Source organism: Macaca fascicularis, chromosome 7, assembly GCF_037993035.2.
Source record: "Macaca fascicularis isolate 582-1 chromosome 7, T2T-MFA8v1.1".
Lineage (NCBI taxonomy): Eukaryota > Metazoa > Chordata > Mammalia > Primates > Cercopithecidae > Macaca > Macaca fascicularis.
In genome coordinates, this window is record NC_088381.1 from 131,190,807 (window position 1) to 131,205,907 (window position 15,101).

The window sequence follows — 15,101 nt, forward strand, 5'->3', positions numbered from 1 at the left end:
ACCATCCTGGCTAACACGGTGAAACCCCGTCTCTACTAAAAATACAAAAAACTTAGCCAGGCGTGGTGGCGGGCGCCTGTAGTCCCAGCTACTCGGGAGGCTGAGGCAGGAGAATGGCATAAACCCGGGAGGCGGAGCTTGCAGTGAGCCGAGATCACGCCACTGCACACCAGCCTGGGCGACAGGGCAAAACTCCATCTCAAACAAAACAAAACAAAACAAAATTAAAAAAAAAAAAAAAAAGGCAGACCCAGATTAACATTCATAAATCCAGGAATTCAGATAATTCCTGAAAATGGGGGCTCCACGATCTCAGGCATGGGGATATAATCCATGCACTACCTCACGCAGCAAGGATTAAAACTTCAGCCACAGTACAATTTCTACTCAGGGAAATCCACATGGGTTGAGTGAAATTTGTATGTAATTCCAATGCCTCATTTTTTAAAACATTATAACCAATGTTTTTAAAAGGTATATTAATAACTTTTAATTAATAGAGCAATAGAGATTAATCTTCATCCCCTCCAACTCCCAAAAAACTCTAGAAAAACCTAAGTAATTTTATATTCTTATTCCACTAGAGACTTGAGGAAATGTTGAATTATAATACCATAATAGTCTGGTATTAACCAGAAATGTTTGAGACCATATGGGAGCACAAGTCAGTGGAACTCTTTACAATACATGCTTATGGCTTACTAAAACCATATGGTAATTAGTATCACTTAATAGGTAATATTTTCATAACTTAGGCCTTGTTTACTATAATTAGTTTCAGCTATCTCAAATACAAATCTGCACAATATAAATTTCAGTGAGCAGAACAGTTTTCATATAATTAACTATTTGTTAATTTTGACCCTGAAAAAATGGCACTTATAGGACAGTAAGGGCAAGATTAGATAATCCTCCAATCTAATCATTACGGATTCCAGATTCTTCTTTTTTGTTTTTTAGAGACAGGGTTTCATTTTGTCACCCAGGCTAAAGTGCAGTGGCACAATCATAGCTCACTGTAGCCTCAACCACTTGGGCTCAAGCAATCCTCTTGCCTCAGCCTCCTGAGTGGCTGGGACTACAGGTGTGCACCACCACTCCTGGTGCATTCCAGGTTCTAAACATAATCAAGCTGTTTGGCAAATTATCACATTCTAAGTGCAGTCTGGGGATAATACAAGGACTAAATAAATATTAGCAAAGAACACAATTTGGATATATATAAATCGATTCTATAGATCCTGCTGACTTTCGATGAATATGACCTTTTTATTTGGAGGGAGAAGGGGATGATAACCAAGGGCTTGGAATTTTACTCAACTAAAAAACATTTCAATGTATTTCAGGTTCACATTGCCCTAATTTGCAGTTTTAACCAATTTATGCCAAAGGTTGCAAAATTTTTTTGTGAAAAATCAGAACTTGGCGATGACCTTGAGCAGTGGGATAGAAATAACTCCCACAAGCTTAGCGTTACAATAATGGAACACTAGGCATAAATGGGTTAATTAAGTGTTGACATCATTAAAACATTCATCATCTTGTTACCAAAGTGTTTTGTGTTTTTGATCAAGAGATTTATGGCAATCAATGCAATTTATCCTGTGGGGCTTTTCTTCCAACTGAGCATTATGCTTAGTTATCACATAACTAAGCATATCACATAACACAGCTTTCACACTGACAACTTCATCTTTAAAAATTCTAAATATTGCTGATATAGTTATTGTCACCCCCAATCCTTCCCACTTTTCTCTCTCCCTGTAGGTGGAAATTTTAACACTTAACCACACTGTCATGCAGGGGATATTGTCAAATTCTCTTCTAATTTCAATTTTACATAGCACTGATGTTGGCATATGTATCTAACAGTGTTAACTACTTATTCCACCCACCATTTTCAGATTTGTAATATTTCAAAATTTGATCTGAACTGAAACCATTAACTTCTCGCCATCCTGAAGTAAAACTGTCCATTCAGTTATTCTCTGATAGTACCAAATACATTTCTTCATTCTCTTGTCCTATTCCCACACCTATGGAGAAACCAATGTTTCCATCTGTCAGTACACCCTTCTATTGCTCATTTGACAAATTATTATCCTTGCTTTTAAAAACCCATTTTTTCTTTTTTTTTTTTTTGAGACACAGTCTTGCTCTGTCACCCAGGCTGGAGTGCAGTGGTACAATCTCGGCTCACTGCAAGCTCTGCCTCCCAGGTTCACGCCATTCTCCTGCCTCAGCCTCCCGAGTAGCTGAGACTACAGGTGCCTGCCACCACGCCCAGCTAATTTTTTGTATTTTTAGTAGAGACAGGGTTTCACCGTGTTAGCCAGAATGGTCTCGATCTCCTGACCTCGTGATCCACCCGCCTCAGCCTCCCAAAGTGCTGGGATTACAGGCGTGAGCCACCGCACCCAGCCTTTTTTTTTAGACGGAGTTTCGCTCTTGTTGCCCAGGCTGAAGTGCAATGGCACAATCTCTGCTCATGGCAACCTCCCCTTCCCAGGTTCAAGTGATTCTCCTGCCTCAGCCTCCCGAGTAGCTGGGATTACAGGCATGTGCCACCATGCCTGGCTAATTTTGTACTTTGTAGGAGAGATGGGGTTTCTCCATGTTGGTCAGGCTGGTTGTGAACTCCCAACCTCAGGTGATCTGCCCGCTTCGGCCTCCCAAAGTGCTGGGATTACAGGCGTGAGTCACCACGCCTGGCCCCCATTTTCTCATTAAGAAAGTGCACTCATTATAAATAACTGTAATATGCCAGAATATCACAATCAACCTCATAGTTTTATCTATTCCTGGTCCCCCTAGTTAATTCTTAGCTTTTTTGAGGGTTTGATCTATTTAGTTCAGATAATAATCAGAAAATAGTTTTATTACTAAAGTTCACTAAATACAAACCAAATAATTTGAGTAGAAATAAGTTCTTCAATATTTTTTTTTTTGAGACAGAGTCTTGCTCCAATGTCCAAGATGGAGTACAGTGGCGTGATCTTAGCTCACCTCAACCTCCACCTCCCGGGTTCAAGTGACCTTCCCAACTCGGTCTCCCTAGTAGCTGGGACCACAAGCACATGCCACTGTGCCTGGCTAATTTTCATATTTTTAGTAGAGACAGAGTTTCACCATGTTGACTAGGATGGTCTCGAACTCCTGACCTCAGATGATCCGCCTGCCTCAGCCTCCCAAAGTGCTGGGATTACTGGTGTGAGCCACTGTGCCCAGCCAAGTTCTTCAATATTCTTGATGAGATTCTACAAATTTAATCCTGGTTCAACTAGGATAATAATAATGAGTTTTCAGTTGCTCTAAAAGAGAAGATGTTATGCACAATGCACCTTTAATGGTACACCACAGTATTAAAATGTACCCTTGGCCTGTTTTTTAAGTAACATCCTTTAAAGATTTTAAGTTTGGGGCAAGGAGGGTTATTATGAATTTATAATTTGCAACAATTGCTAATATAGTGAATTAAAAGTTGTTTAAACTGTACATGTGGAATAACATATCACATAATTGATATTAATCCCAATATTCTGGGTACAAAATCTGAGCCGCTTGTGAGATTCTCAGCTAAATACTCACCATATTCCATAATTAAGTTGGTTTTCATAAACCACATCCCTGGTAACTTAAAAAAGAAAATCATTGCAATGGTCCCTCTGCCATCAAACCGTTCTCCTCATTGCTCTTTTTTATCAATAAAATGCAAGTGACAGACTAAAAATGAGACAAGGCACCACGGGAACCAGAGAGGTTCAGCAAGACCCTGGGTATGAACACTCGCACACACCTCTGGGTCCTCTGAGGTCCATAGTTTTATGATATACAAAGCTGACACCTGTTTATGGGTGATCAAAGTCAAACCAGAGGCTCAACTACTAAGAGCTCCCTAGAGTTCTATAATCTCCCCAAGTACATCTCTTGGAAAGTAGAACACATTGGACAAGATATAACAAAACTGAAGAATCCTCTAAATGAAACCAACAAAGGCTTTAGTAAGCCATAAGCATGTATCGTAAAGAGTTCCACTGTTTTGTTCTCCCATATGGTCTCAAACATTTCTGGTTAATACCAGACTATTAACCTTCATGTTCTTTTCACTGTTCTTTAAATTGTAATAAACTTGTTGGGTTCTAGTAAGTCCTGGGCCCAAGAGCTAGAAAAATGGTGCCTCATTCCCCCTGCTATTGGAGTGAAGTACAAGATCTGCCCAATTACACTTCAAGTAAGTTCAGAGTGGGAGTGAATCCCAGATAGAAAACTACCTGATGGTCCCTTTAAGTGAACCTAAAATACCAGTTATATGCTGGGCTCTTAACCCTGAGGCAGAACTAAACTATTATTAAAGAAAGGGAGGAAAGCAGGCTTTATCAAAAGGACAGTGTCACAAAGCTTTGTTACTCAGTGGCACAGTAATAAAGACACAGGTAATAAGGGTGCAAAAATGAATATATAAATACAGTCATGTGCCAAATAATAACATTTCGGTCAACACAGACCACATATACCACGGTGGTCCCATAAAATTTTAACAGGGTTGAAAAAGTCCTACTGCCTAGTGATCTGTGTTACAATTGGCTACGGTATTCACCATGGTAACACACTGTACAGGATTGTAGCCTAGGAAGAACAGGCAATACCATACAGCTCAGGTGTGTCACAGTAGGCTATACCATCTAGGTTTGTGTAATTACTATACACTTATGCTGTTCACACAATACAATTGCCGCAGGATGCATTTCTCAGAACATATACTGGTTGTTAAGCAATGCATGACTGTAAACAAAACTGTGCTGCTTAAGATTTGAGGTACAATTAGGCAACTTCAGCAAAGAGCAAGGAAAAAACTCAATAGTTTTATGCACAGCTGACAAAAAAGCTTTAAAAAGTTACCGCTGACGATCTGACTTGTATGTGGCTGTCAGCTCGTCAAACATGGTGCTGTTCATTTCCATAAATGCCTTCAACACATTGTACACCAACGCCACAATAGCCCTGGAAAGCACAGAAGAAAGGGAACGTGTTAGTCAGTCTTATAAAATGGGATACTGAATGAAGAAAGCAAAAGCACAACTTTTGTCTGAATGGTTTCTCGCACCGCACGTTGTCTGTATCCCTTTTTAGTTGGAACAACTGAGAATGACCTACAGTTCACTTCTACATTAAGAGATTTCAAGGCAAGATAATTTTCTGAGGGGTGGTGGAACTTGAAAAAAAAAAATCTAATTTTGCCCTTCTAATTTTTTTTTTCTTCTTTGTGATGGAGTTTCGCTCTTGTTGCCCAGGATGGAGTACAATGGCACCATCTTGGCTCATCACAACCTCCGCCTCCTGGGTTCAAGCAATTATCCTGCCTCAGTCTCCCAGGCAGCTCAGATTATAGGCGCGAGCCACTATGCCCAGCTAATTCTGTATTTTTAGTAGAGACGAGGTTTCTCCATGTTGGTCAGGCTGGTCTCGAACTCCCGACCTCAGATGATCTGCCCACCTCGGCCTCTCAAAGACTGGGATTACAGGCGTGAGCCACAGTGCCCGGCCTGCCCTTCTAATTATTGGCACCCAGAATAGAGCTGCCTGTGGGCATTTGATAATTTCATTTAATAAAAAGGCAAGTATAATAGTAAAGCAACTTCACCCTAAAATAAGGATCTGTGACAGCACTAACCTTAGACACCTGAATTTGCATAGAATTCTATTTTCTAAATAACACATAATTCATCAAAATCAGAAGCTACTTCCATAGAAACGAATGTTATATATAAATGTGTGTGTGTGTGTGTGTGTGTGTGTGTATATATATACACATATAATTCTTATCCACAGAAATGAAATCAAGCCCCCATGTACGTTGGGTGGTTCAACATGAGTTATTTGTCTAGCTGTGATCTGCACCAGTCCTGCTGACCCAAAATATATGCTGATAAGATAACTGGCAAGCTGGGATGGTTGCTATTAGCTATGGGACACTAAACAGCTAAACAGCCAAAATGGTAGCCCATACTTAGGCAATGTGAGGACAAGGTTCTGATGGGCTTGATAGCTTCAGACTAGAGTCTAAATAGCTTTTCCTTTTGCAAAAATATCCGTTGCTTCCGTTTTGCAACAAACATGCTCCTAATATCACTGAAAAAGGCATTGGTAAAAATTAGCCATATATTAAATAAACCATGAGTCTGATGTTTCCAAAACATTTACAAGAAAGTACACTTGCTGTGTAGCTTCTGCCTTGTGCCATTAAAAGGAAAATTTAAGTTCTTTTCTGTTAAGGTTCCAGAATGACCTTCCTCCCAAGGGCAGTGATGGGAAAGCACCAAATATAGTATACTGAGTAGTTACAGACACTTGCTAGAACGTCCTCAAGGGACTATCTGTATAAAGGGACTTAACTGTTACCACCAGCTCCTTATTTTTACAAGTTCTATTAATAAAATTTGGCAAATTTGAAAAATGAGAAATGTGACATATTATAATTACATGCAAAATGTTTAAAGATAAACATATTATTAATATACTGAATTGTATCTACCAATTTTTAAATGCCACATTAAATTTTCCTTCTATTCCACAGAGAAAAATGTAAAGGCATTCAAATTCAGAATGCTTTAACTTTCATCGGGCTGGATGTTAAACTTCTCCTTGATTATTTTAAACTTATTCCTTTCCAAGAGATACATATAGCAACTGAGTTAGCTGTTAAGAAACAGATCACACTAAAACGCAAACCTAGTCAGACCACTTCCCCACTCACAACCCTTCAGTACTTTCTCATCATCTACTTGGTGAAGGTTCACACGAGTCCCACAATCTTTTCTAGCCACATCCTCTAGCACCCTCCCCAAAAGACTTTGTGCCTCAGCCCTCCCAAACTCACAGGTCTCAGAAACTGACAGGTGCTTTTGACATCTTTGTGACTTTTAATATGATGGATGGACCCACCGTCTGAAAGGGCTCTCCCCATGCCATCCACCTGCCAAATTCCTTTCAGATTCAGTCTAAGCATGGCCATGCCGTCAGTATCTACACACCTCTCCTCTCAGCTGCAGTGCCTCCCCAAAAGATCTGCTACCTTCACAGACAGATCAAGAAGACTGTCTAGTAAAAAGATATTTTGACTGGTATTTTGTTAAAGTATCTGTTTATTTTCTCCAGTCAGTGAATCCCCAGAAGGTAAGGATTTTATCTTTTCACATACGTCTTCAGCAACAAGGACAGCATCTGGCACATAATAAGGCTGAAGGGAAAGAAAGAGAGGAAGGGACGAAGAGAACAGAGGAAAGAAACTGAAAACCTACGGATTCCAATGTTCTTTTGAAATCCTATAAAGGCTGGAAAACATGATGGGAAGGATGACGTTAGAGTTTTCTTCTATCAAACTCATGATGTATTCATTATTCCAATAATAGAGTGCTCTTTCTGCCACCTTTGGGAAAAGAAAAATAAAATGTTAAGAGAAAGAAAAAGACAAAGATAAAACAAAATTATATTTCCAAACAAAAGATTTTTAAAAGGCCATTTTTAAACCATTCCATTAAAATTAAATATTAATCACGTTAATTTTTTTTTTTTTGAGATGGAGTCTCACTAGTGGCGATCTCAGCTCACTGCAACCTCCGCCTCTTGGGTTCAAGCGATTCTCCTGCCTCAGCCTCCCGAGTAGCTGGGACAACAGGCACGCGCCACTAAACCTAGCTAATTTTTGTATTTTTAGTAGAGATGGGATTTCACCATGTTGGCCAGGATGGTCTCGATCTCCTGACCTTGTGATCCGCCCATTCAACCTCCCAAAGTGTTGGGATTACAGGCGTGAGCCACCGTGCCCAGCCCACATTTTAAATGTTTGCGGATTTTAAACGTCTTAGAAAATTCCAAAGTGGGCCAGGCACGGTGGCTCACGCCTGTAATCCCAGCACTTTGGGAGGCCGAGGAAGGCAGATCGCTTAAGCACAAGAGTCTGACACCAGCCTGGGCAACATGGGGAGACCTTGCCTCTACAAAAACACAAAAATTAGCCAGGATTAGTGGCATGTGCTTATAGTCCCACCTACTTGGGAGGCTGAGGTGGGAGGATTGCTTGAGCCTAGGAGGCAGAGGTTGCAGTGAGCCAAGATCATACCACTGAACTCCAGCTTGGGTGACAGAGCAAGACCCTGTCTTCCCCTCCTACCCAAAAAAAATCCAGAGTGGTTCAAGTGGTTCATCAACTCAGGGATGGAAAAGAAGTCTTCCTGTTTGTTTATATTCTTCTCTAATTCTGCCAGGTCATCTGATTCCACACTTTCCTGACATCACTTTAGCACATCTTACCGGTCCCCTTTCCTGGCTCACGTTTTTCATCACACACACTTAGATCAAACCCAGTGCCCAGCATATAGTTAGCATTCAGTCACAGCTACTGAGGAACACCCACAGTTGTCCATCCCTGTAAAGCAGCCAATATTTACTAAGTGCCTCCTATGGGCAGGCACTGTGCCTACACGGCAAGTAGAATGTATCATCCTTACCACCATCCCAAAAGGAGATACCACTATGTTCATTTTACAGAAGAGGACACAGAGATTCAGAGAGGCGGAATAATATAGGCAAGGTTACACTGGTAATAAATGGTAAAGACTGGGGCCTCACTTCTAGGGCTTCTTCCAGTGTTTCTGGTCCCTTCCTGTGAAAGCCAGGAGATTTCTGCTCAGTTTCTGGTCTCAGGGACACTGGCTGCACCTACCCTCTCAGATCTCTTAGATCCCTTTTCTCTGCCCACCAAGCTATCAACTGGCTCTAATTTGGTCTGCTGGGCCTGATTGGCTCATCTTGGATTTCATGAATTCAAAGGAACATCTCAAAAACAAAACCTAAAATCTCTAAAAAGGGTAGTTATAGGGGAAAAGGGAAAAAGGGGTGGCTTCTTTCATTTATACAGATTAAGAAGCTGTGTTTTAGAAGAGAACAAAATGGTATAAGATGTATCTACCGGAAGACACTGAGAAATCAGAATTTTTCCATTTATATTATTCAGCTTGGTTCAAAAAAACAAAATAAAACCAAACCCTGGGACTCATTAGGCACTAGACCCTGAGAGTACAAAGAAAACAATCATTACTGCATGTTCACTATATGCCACGTGCTGTGCTAAGTGTCCCACATCTATAATATCTCATTTCCTCACAACCAACAGAGTTGGTACCATTACTTTTCTATTTTGTGGATGAAGAATCTGAGACTCAGAGAGATAAGCCATTGGCTCAAGGTCACATGGCTAGTAAGTGGCAGATTCCAAAGTCCCTATTCTTAACCTCTTTACTCTGTTATCTGTAAAGAGTTCACACGCTGGTGGGAGAAGGGGCATCTACAAGCCTATCCAAAGTAAACTGTGACACATGCTATATCAGATACATGAATAAAGTGTCAGGGGAAGGAGGGGAAAAGAGTAGAATCAATAATCCAGATGACTTGGGAAACAGAAGAGTGGCAGAAATGTAACATAGGTGGGGCTGAGTGTGGTGGCTCACGCCTGTAATCCCAGCACTTTGGGATGCCAAGGTGGGTGGATCATTTGAGGTCAGGAGTTCAAGACCAGTCTGGCCAACATGGCAAAACCCCCATCTCTACTAAAAACATAAAAATTAGCTGCATATGGTGGGGCGCACCTGTGGTCCCAGCTACTCGGGAAGCTGAGGCACAAGAATCGCTTGAACCCGGGAGGCAGATGCTGCAGTGAACTACAACTGCACCACTGCACTCCAGCCTGGGCGACACGGCAAGACTCCGTCTCAAAAAAAAAAAAAAAAAAAGAAATGTAACATAGGCAAGTGGCATTTAAGCTGGGCTTCGAAGGATGAAGGAAAGGGCATTCCAGGTAGAGGGTATTAAGGAAAGGAAGGCAGAGGCATGGATGAGGACAATGTGTTTGGGAATCATCAAAGCAAATGAGGTAGCTGATGCAGATAAAGCAGGAGGCAAGGAGAGGGAGAAAAAAAGAGTAAGAATGAGGCTGTTTTGAACATTCTAACTGGTTGGAGGAAAATCCTAGGTGCCTCCTTCTTCACTAGCATCCTCCCATGGTCTCTTTGGATGTTCCTCCAGAGTCCAATACTTACCTGCCATTTAACTCTAACAACTTTCTTAATCTCTTATATATCCATTTTAATATGTAAACCCACTAACAGAAGTATGTATCCAGCTCCTTAAAGAGGAAAGGTATTGTTTATGCAAAGTTAAAAATTACTGTGTCTGACAATAGGACAGAGCCACTACTTTCCTGGGATCCATTGTCCTTCTGCACACACAGAGGCAGTGTCACCAGCGTGCAGACCTCAGATCCTAATGACATACCTGAGGCAAACAATGAGAAGTGTCTGGCTACATAGGGCGGCCACTCAATAAATGGATGAACCAGCAAATTCATTAATAAATGTTTATGGATGAACCAGCAAACATTTATTAATGTATTTGTTGGTTTATCCAGTAAACATTTATTAATGAACACTTAATAAATAAGAGCCTCTTTCCTTTGTTCTCAATTTTACTTCTGCCAAATAATTGAAAATTCTTTTTTCTTTCTGCTACAAATTGAATTGTGTGCCCTTCACAATTCATATGTTGAAGTCCTAACCCCCAACATGACTGTATTTGGACACATGACTTTTAGGAGGTAATCAAGGTTACATGAGCTCATAAGGGTGGGGTCCTAACCAAGTAAGACTGGGGGTCTTATAAGAAGAGGAAGAGAGTGAGACTGCCTCTCTCTGTATGCACACGCCAGGAAAGGCCACATGAGCGCACAGCAAGAAGAGGGCCATCTGCATGCCAGAAAGCAGGATCTCACCAGAAACCAACCATGCTATCATCCTGATCTCAAACTTCTGGCCTCCAGGGCTGTGAGAAAATACATGTTTACGTCGCCAGTCTATGGTGTTATATTATGGCAGCCCAAGCTGACCAAGATATGGCCTCTCTTTTCTAAGCTTCTGGGTATCACTTAGGCCTTTCTGGTGATGCTTTTTTTTTTTTTTTTTTAAGATGGAGTTTCGCTCTTGTTGCCCAGGCTGGAGTACAATGGCTAATCTTGGCTCACTGCAATCTCTGCCTTCCAGTTTCAAGTGATTCTCCTGCCACAGCTTCCTGAGTAGTTGGGATTACAGGCGCCTGCTACCACGCCCAGCTAAATTTTTGTATTTTTAGTAGAGACAGGGTTTCACCATGTTGGCCAGGCTGGTCTCAAACTCCTGACCTCATGATCCACCCGCCTCAGCCTCCCGAAGTGCTGGGATCCCAGGCATGAGCCACTGCGCCCGGCTGGTGATGCTCATTTTTAAAAAGATACTTGTTTCCCGGGAGGCGGAGCTTGCAGTGAGCCGAGACCGCACCACTGCACTCCAGCCTGGGCAACAAAGTGAGACTCTGCCTCAAAAAAAAAAAAAAGATACTTGTTCCTTGACCTCCATAATGCCAAACATCCCGCTGAAAAATGAAAAAAACTAAGGCAAACAATCCAGATATGTGAGCACTAAAGGCCCTGGGTGGTATCAAAATATCTATATACCGTTCTGTAATTTTTCCATTTTTATTCAGGCTTGTCACAGTTTCTACCTTCTTTTTTCTTGCTTTGTGGTACAACTGCTGGATTGCCATAAGGTTACTGCTTTAACATATTAACATGTCTTTTGGTCAGAAATCAAAACAGCAGCAGCAGCCAGTGTCTCTAACTATGCAGCATAATGACAGCTTAGGGAAAAAGTCCACCATCAAATGACACCATTAGAGGTCTGGTTCTGTGCTAAGAACCACACTCTGAACAATCTCTTCCAATCAATAGGCAGAGTCTAAGTTTATGAAACGGGCCTTAGGTGAGACAGCCAAAGGATCAAACCTAATGTGTGCTCCCCCAGTTTACCCTTCTTCCCTCCCGTATGGGTTCCACAGCACAGCAGCCATGGCCCCAAGAAAGAAAAGCGTTGCCCCTGAGTGGCCACGAGGAGGCAGAGCAGTGTCACGGGAAGGTCACTGGCTTTAGCAAGCAGCTACACCAAAGATCAAAATTTGACTCTACTCTCTATCGACTTGGGACCTACAGTAAATTGCTCTCTGAGCCTCTTTTTTTTTTTTTCCATCTAGAAAAGCTTCAGCGGATAATGGGACATTTATAAACAATGTACGTAAAGTATCTAGCATAGTATGGAATATTAGGTTTTCTCCTTTTTCCTCTTAAACATTATTTAGCATTCTCTCTTACACAGTAGAGAAACCCCACCAGCCCACTTATTTAGGAATTATCTGAAATACTTTTGACCATTTTGAGCTTCAGTGTTCATATCTGCATGTCTATAAAAAAAACATAATGCCCTCCTTGCAGGGTGTTAGGAGAATTAAAGCTACTGGAGAGAAAGCACCATTACTGTGGCTGTTAGGTATCAAGCGCTCAAGATAAGGTGGCCACTGTTAAAATTATTATCCTGTGAGGAGATAGCAAATAAACAAGAGGTAGCTAGTGTCCATTACATTGCTTTTGAAACAAATAAAATTTAACCAAAATAACTCATGCTCCCTGGCTCATGTCCTCTTTACTACTAACCTGAAAATGGGGGCTAGATACACACTTGGCGATTTGTTTAAACAAAGGTTCTTGGATTTTAACAAATTGTGAAGGTTCAATCACATCCAATATTTCTTCCAGTTCCCCAAGGAACATGACCTGTAAGTACAAGCAAAACACAAGATGTGAGGCATGTCACACAAAAAAATCTGTAAGAACAAGGAGGACTAATAAGAGTTTGGACTACTGTAAGAAAAATTTACACATAACACCAAACATAAATGAACTAGGCATTATCCCATGTTAGAAGATGTTTGTTCCACAAAGAATTCACCACAGGGTACTTGGAAAAATTCTACATACTTGGAAAAAATACTCTTACTTGTTACATATGTTACACAGAACGAGGGACACTCACACACTGCGCCGGCCCCTGAGAAGCAAAACTGACCCCGTAGGGTTTTCCTCTCTATTACCAGTAACCCAGCTCTCTTTCCACAACACTTTTTTTGTTTTCTTTTTAAACAATGAGAAGGTAGCCCTCCTACATGGAAGAGCAAAAGTTCAAATGTGGTCATTTGCCAAATACTTATAGCCCCTTGCTACATGCTTGATGCTCTAGAACGCACTCATTAATACAACAAAAAGTTCAAGAAACACAAATGAGCAGACTCACCCACATGCAGGTGCCACTTTAAACCCATGAGCACGCACTGACGCATTCTAGACACACACACACGCACATGCACACACACACACGCATGCACGCTTGCTCTCTACAGAGCAGAGTGAATCTTGTGAACTCAGCACCGGGTGCCGCAAGAAACAGAGTTTTTAGATCACAGTATGGAGCCAAATCCACAGTAGAGTCAATTGTTTTAAATATAATGGGAAAATGACAGAGAAATAAAAACCAGTTTATGTATGTAGCTATAAAAAAATAATTACTTTGAAAAAAAATAAAGTGAGCAATCAAAGTATGAAAAATAACAATGCCTTCATATTTTGAAATGTATCTGGGTAGCAATGCACAGTTCAATATTACCTAACAGATTTTAATTAAATGACTTTCTGAAATTAAAATAGGGTTTGGAGAATTGAAGCTGATTTGAGAAGGAAGGTATTTCTGCTAAAAGTAAAATATAGTAGACCCTTGCCATTTGTTAATATGTAAATGGAATTTCTCCCAAAATTTTAACCAAATATAAAACTAACAGCTGATCTTTTTTTCTGAGCCATTTTCCACATGGTTGCTAACCTGCCAGAAGCGTGGCTGCAGATCTGGTGCTCAGTTAGGCTCACATCCAGCTAAGAAACTCACGCACTACCCTAAAGCAACCTCACAAAGTAGCACCTGCCTGGTGAGTTCTCAGCAAAGGTACAAATGATTGTAGGTCTGAACCCTCCAGGGTAATTTGTGAATGGTTGAAACTAAAGGTCTGTTGTCTATCCTAAGATGACACAGTAAGATCCAGCTATACTATGCTTTAAAGTGAGTATTTGGGCAGGCTGCTCTAGCATCTTTCTACAGTGACAGCAAAACCTTCAATTTATGAACGGGGCCACTAGGAAGGGAACATCAACAAAGCTAGACAACTGGACACACGATTGGAGCCTGGCCTGGCCTTACCTGAGGCTGAATAGCACAGTGAATAAAAAGCCAGGGTTCAGGAGTTAAGCAGGCGAGTTAGGGCCTAATCATCTGTACTTACTTAGTGTACTGGGGCAGGCTATTTAACCTAACAGTTTCAAAACTAGTAAAACAAGAGTTTTGACAGCGCTGCCTTATAGAGTTACAATGAGGTTTAAATGAGATGATGCTGTTTTGTTGTGTTTTGCTTGTTTTGTCTTGTTTTTGAGACAGAGTTTCACTCTTATTGCCCAAGCTGGAGTGCAATGGTACGATTTCGGCTCACTGCAACCTCCACCTCCCGGATTCAAGCGATTCTCCTGCCTCAGCCTCCTGGATAGCTGAGATTACAGGCATGTGCCACCACGCCCGGCTAATTTTGTATTTTTAGTAGAGATGGGGTTTCTCCATGTTGGTCAGGCTGGTCTCGAACTCCCAACCTCAAGTGATCTGCCCACCTCAGCCTCCCAAAGTGCTGGGATTACAGGCGTGAGCCACCATGCTTGGCCCTGATGATGTGGTTTTACACATGCTTAGCCCAATGCTTGGCACTCAGTAAAATACTCAGTAAACTATGAACACTCTCTGACAGTAAACACTTACCTCTTTTTGACTACATGTTTTAGGCCAAAATTTCATTAACCCCCTAATAACCTAAAATGAAAAGGAGAAAAACAAATGGCACTTAATTTTTCATATATATTTCTGGGAAAGGTAATTTTTGTGAAGTTTTTGAAATTATGGAAGAAAGACTTACTGGTTCTGTGAGTGAAGGATCTTTCTCCAGAAACTGTACTATACAATATGCCAGCTGAGTAAAAAATAAAAGGCAAAATTTTAAATTCTATACAGTAAGGGCTCAAAAGATATAATATTAAAACTTCCTAAAAGGTTTCCAGACTGGTTTTAATAACTTCACATTCAATTCATTTTAATTATCAT

At 41.0% G+C, this 15,101-nt stretch overlaps 1 protein-coding gene across 6 annotated transcripts in view; it reads right to left on the minus strand.

The window, feature by feature from the left end:
- PPP2R5E (protein phosphatase 2 regulatory subunit B'epsilon) overlaps positions 1-15,101 on the minus strand; it is a 172,973-nt gene that overhangs the window by 5,920 nt on the left and 151,952 nt on the right. For 2 of the 6 annotated variants that reach the window (XM_005561447.4, XM_005561446.4), the window contains exons 9-13: positions 14,917-14,970; positions 14,763-14,813; positions 12,569-12,688; positions 7,299-7,426; positions 4,900-5,001 (exon numbers count right to left, since the gene is read on the minus strand). In XM_005561447.4, the coding sequence (XP_005561504.1) occupies positions 4,900-5,001; positions 7,299-7,426; positions 12,569-12,688; positions 14,763-14,813; positions 14,917-14,970 (455 nt within the window). The remainder of the gene's footprint in view (positions 1-4,899; positions 5,002-7,298; positions 7,427-12,568; positions 12,689-14,762; positions 14,814-14,916; positions 14,971-15,101) is intronic. The other 4 variants (XM_005561448.4, XM_073997495.1, XM_073997496.1 and 1 more) reach the window with 2 other exon arrangements.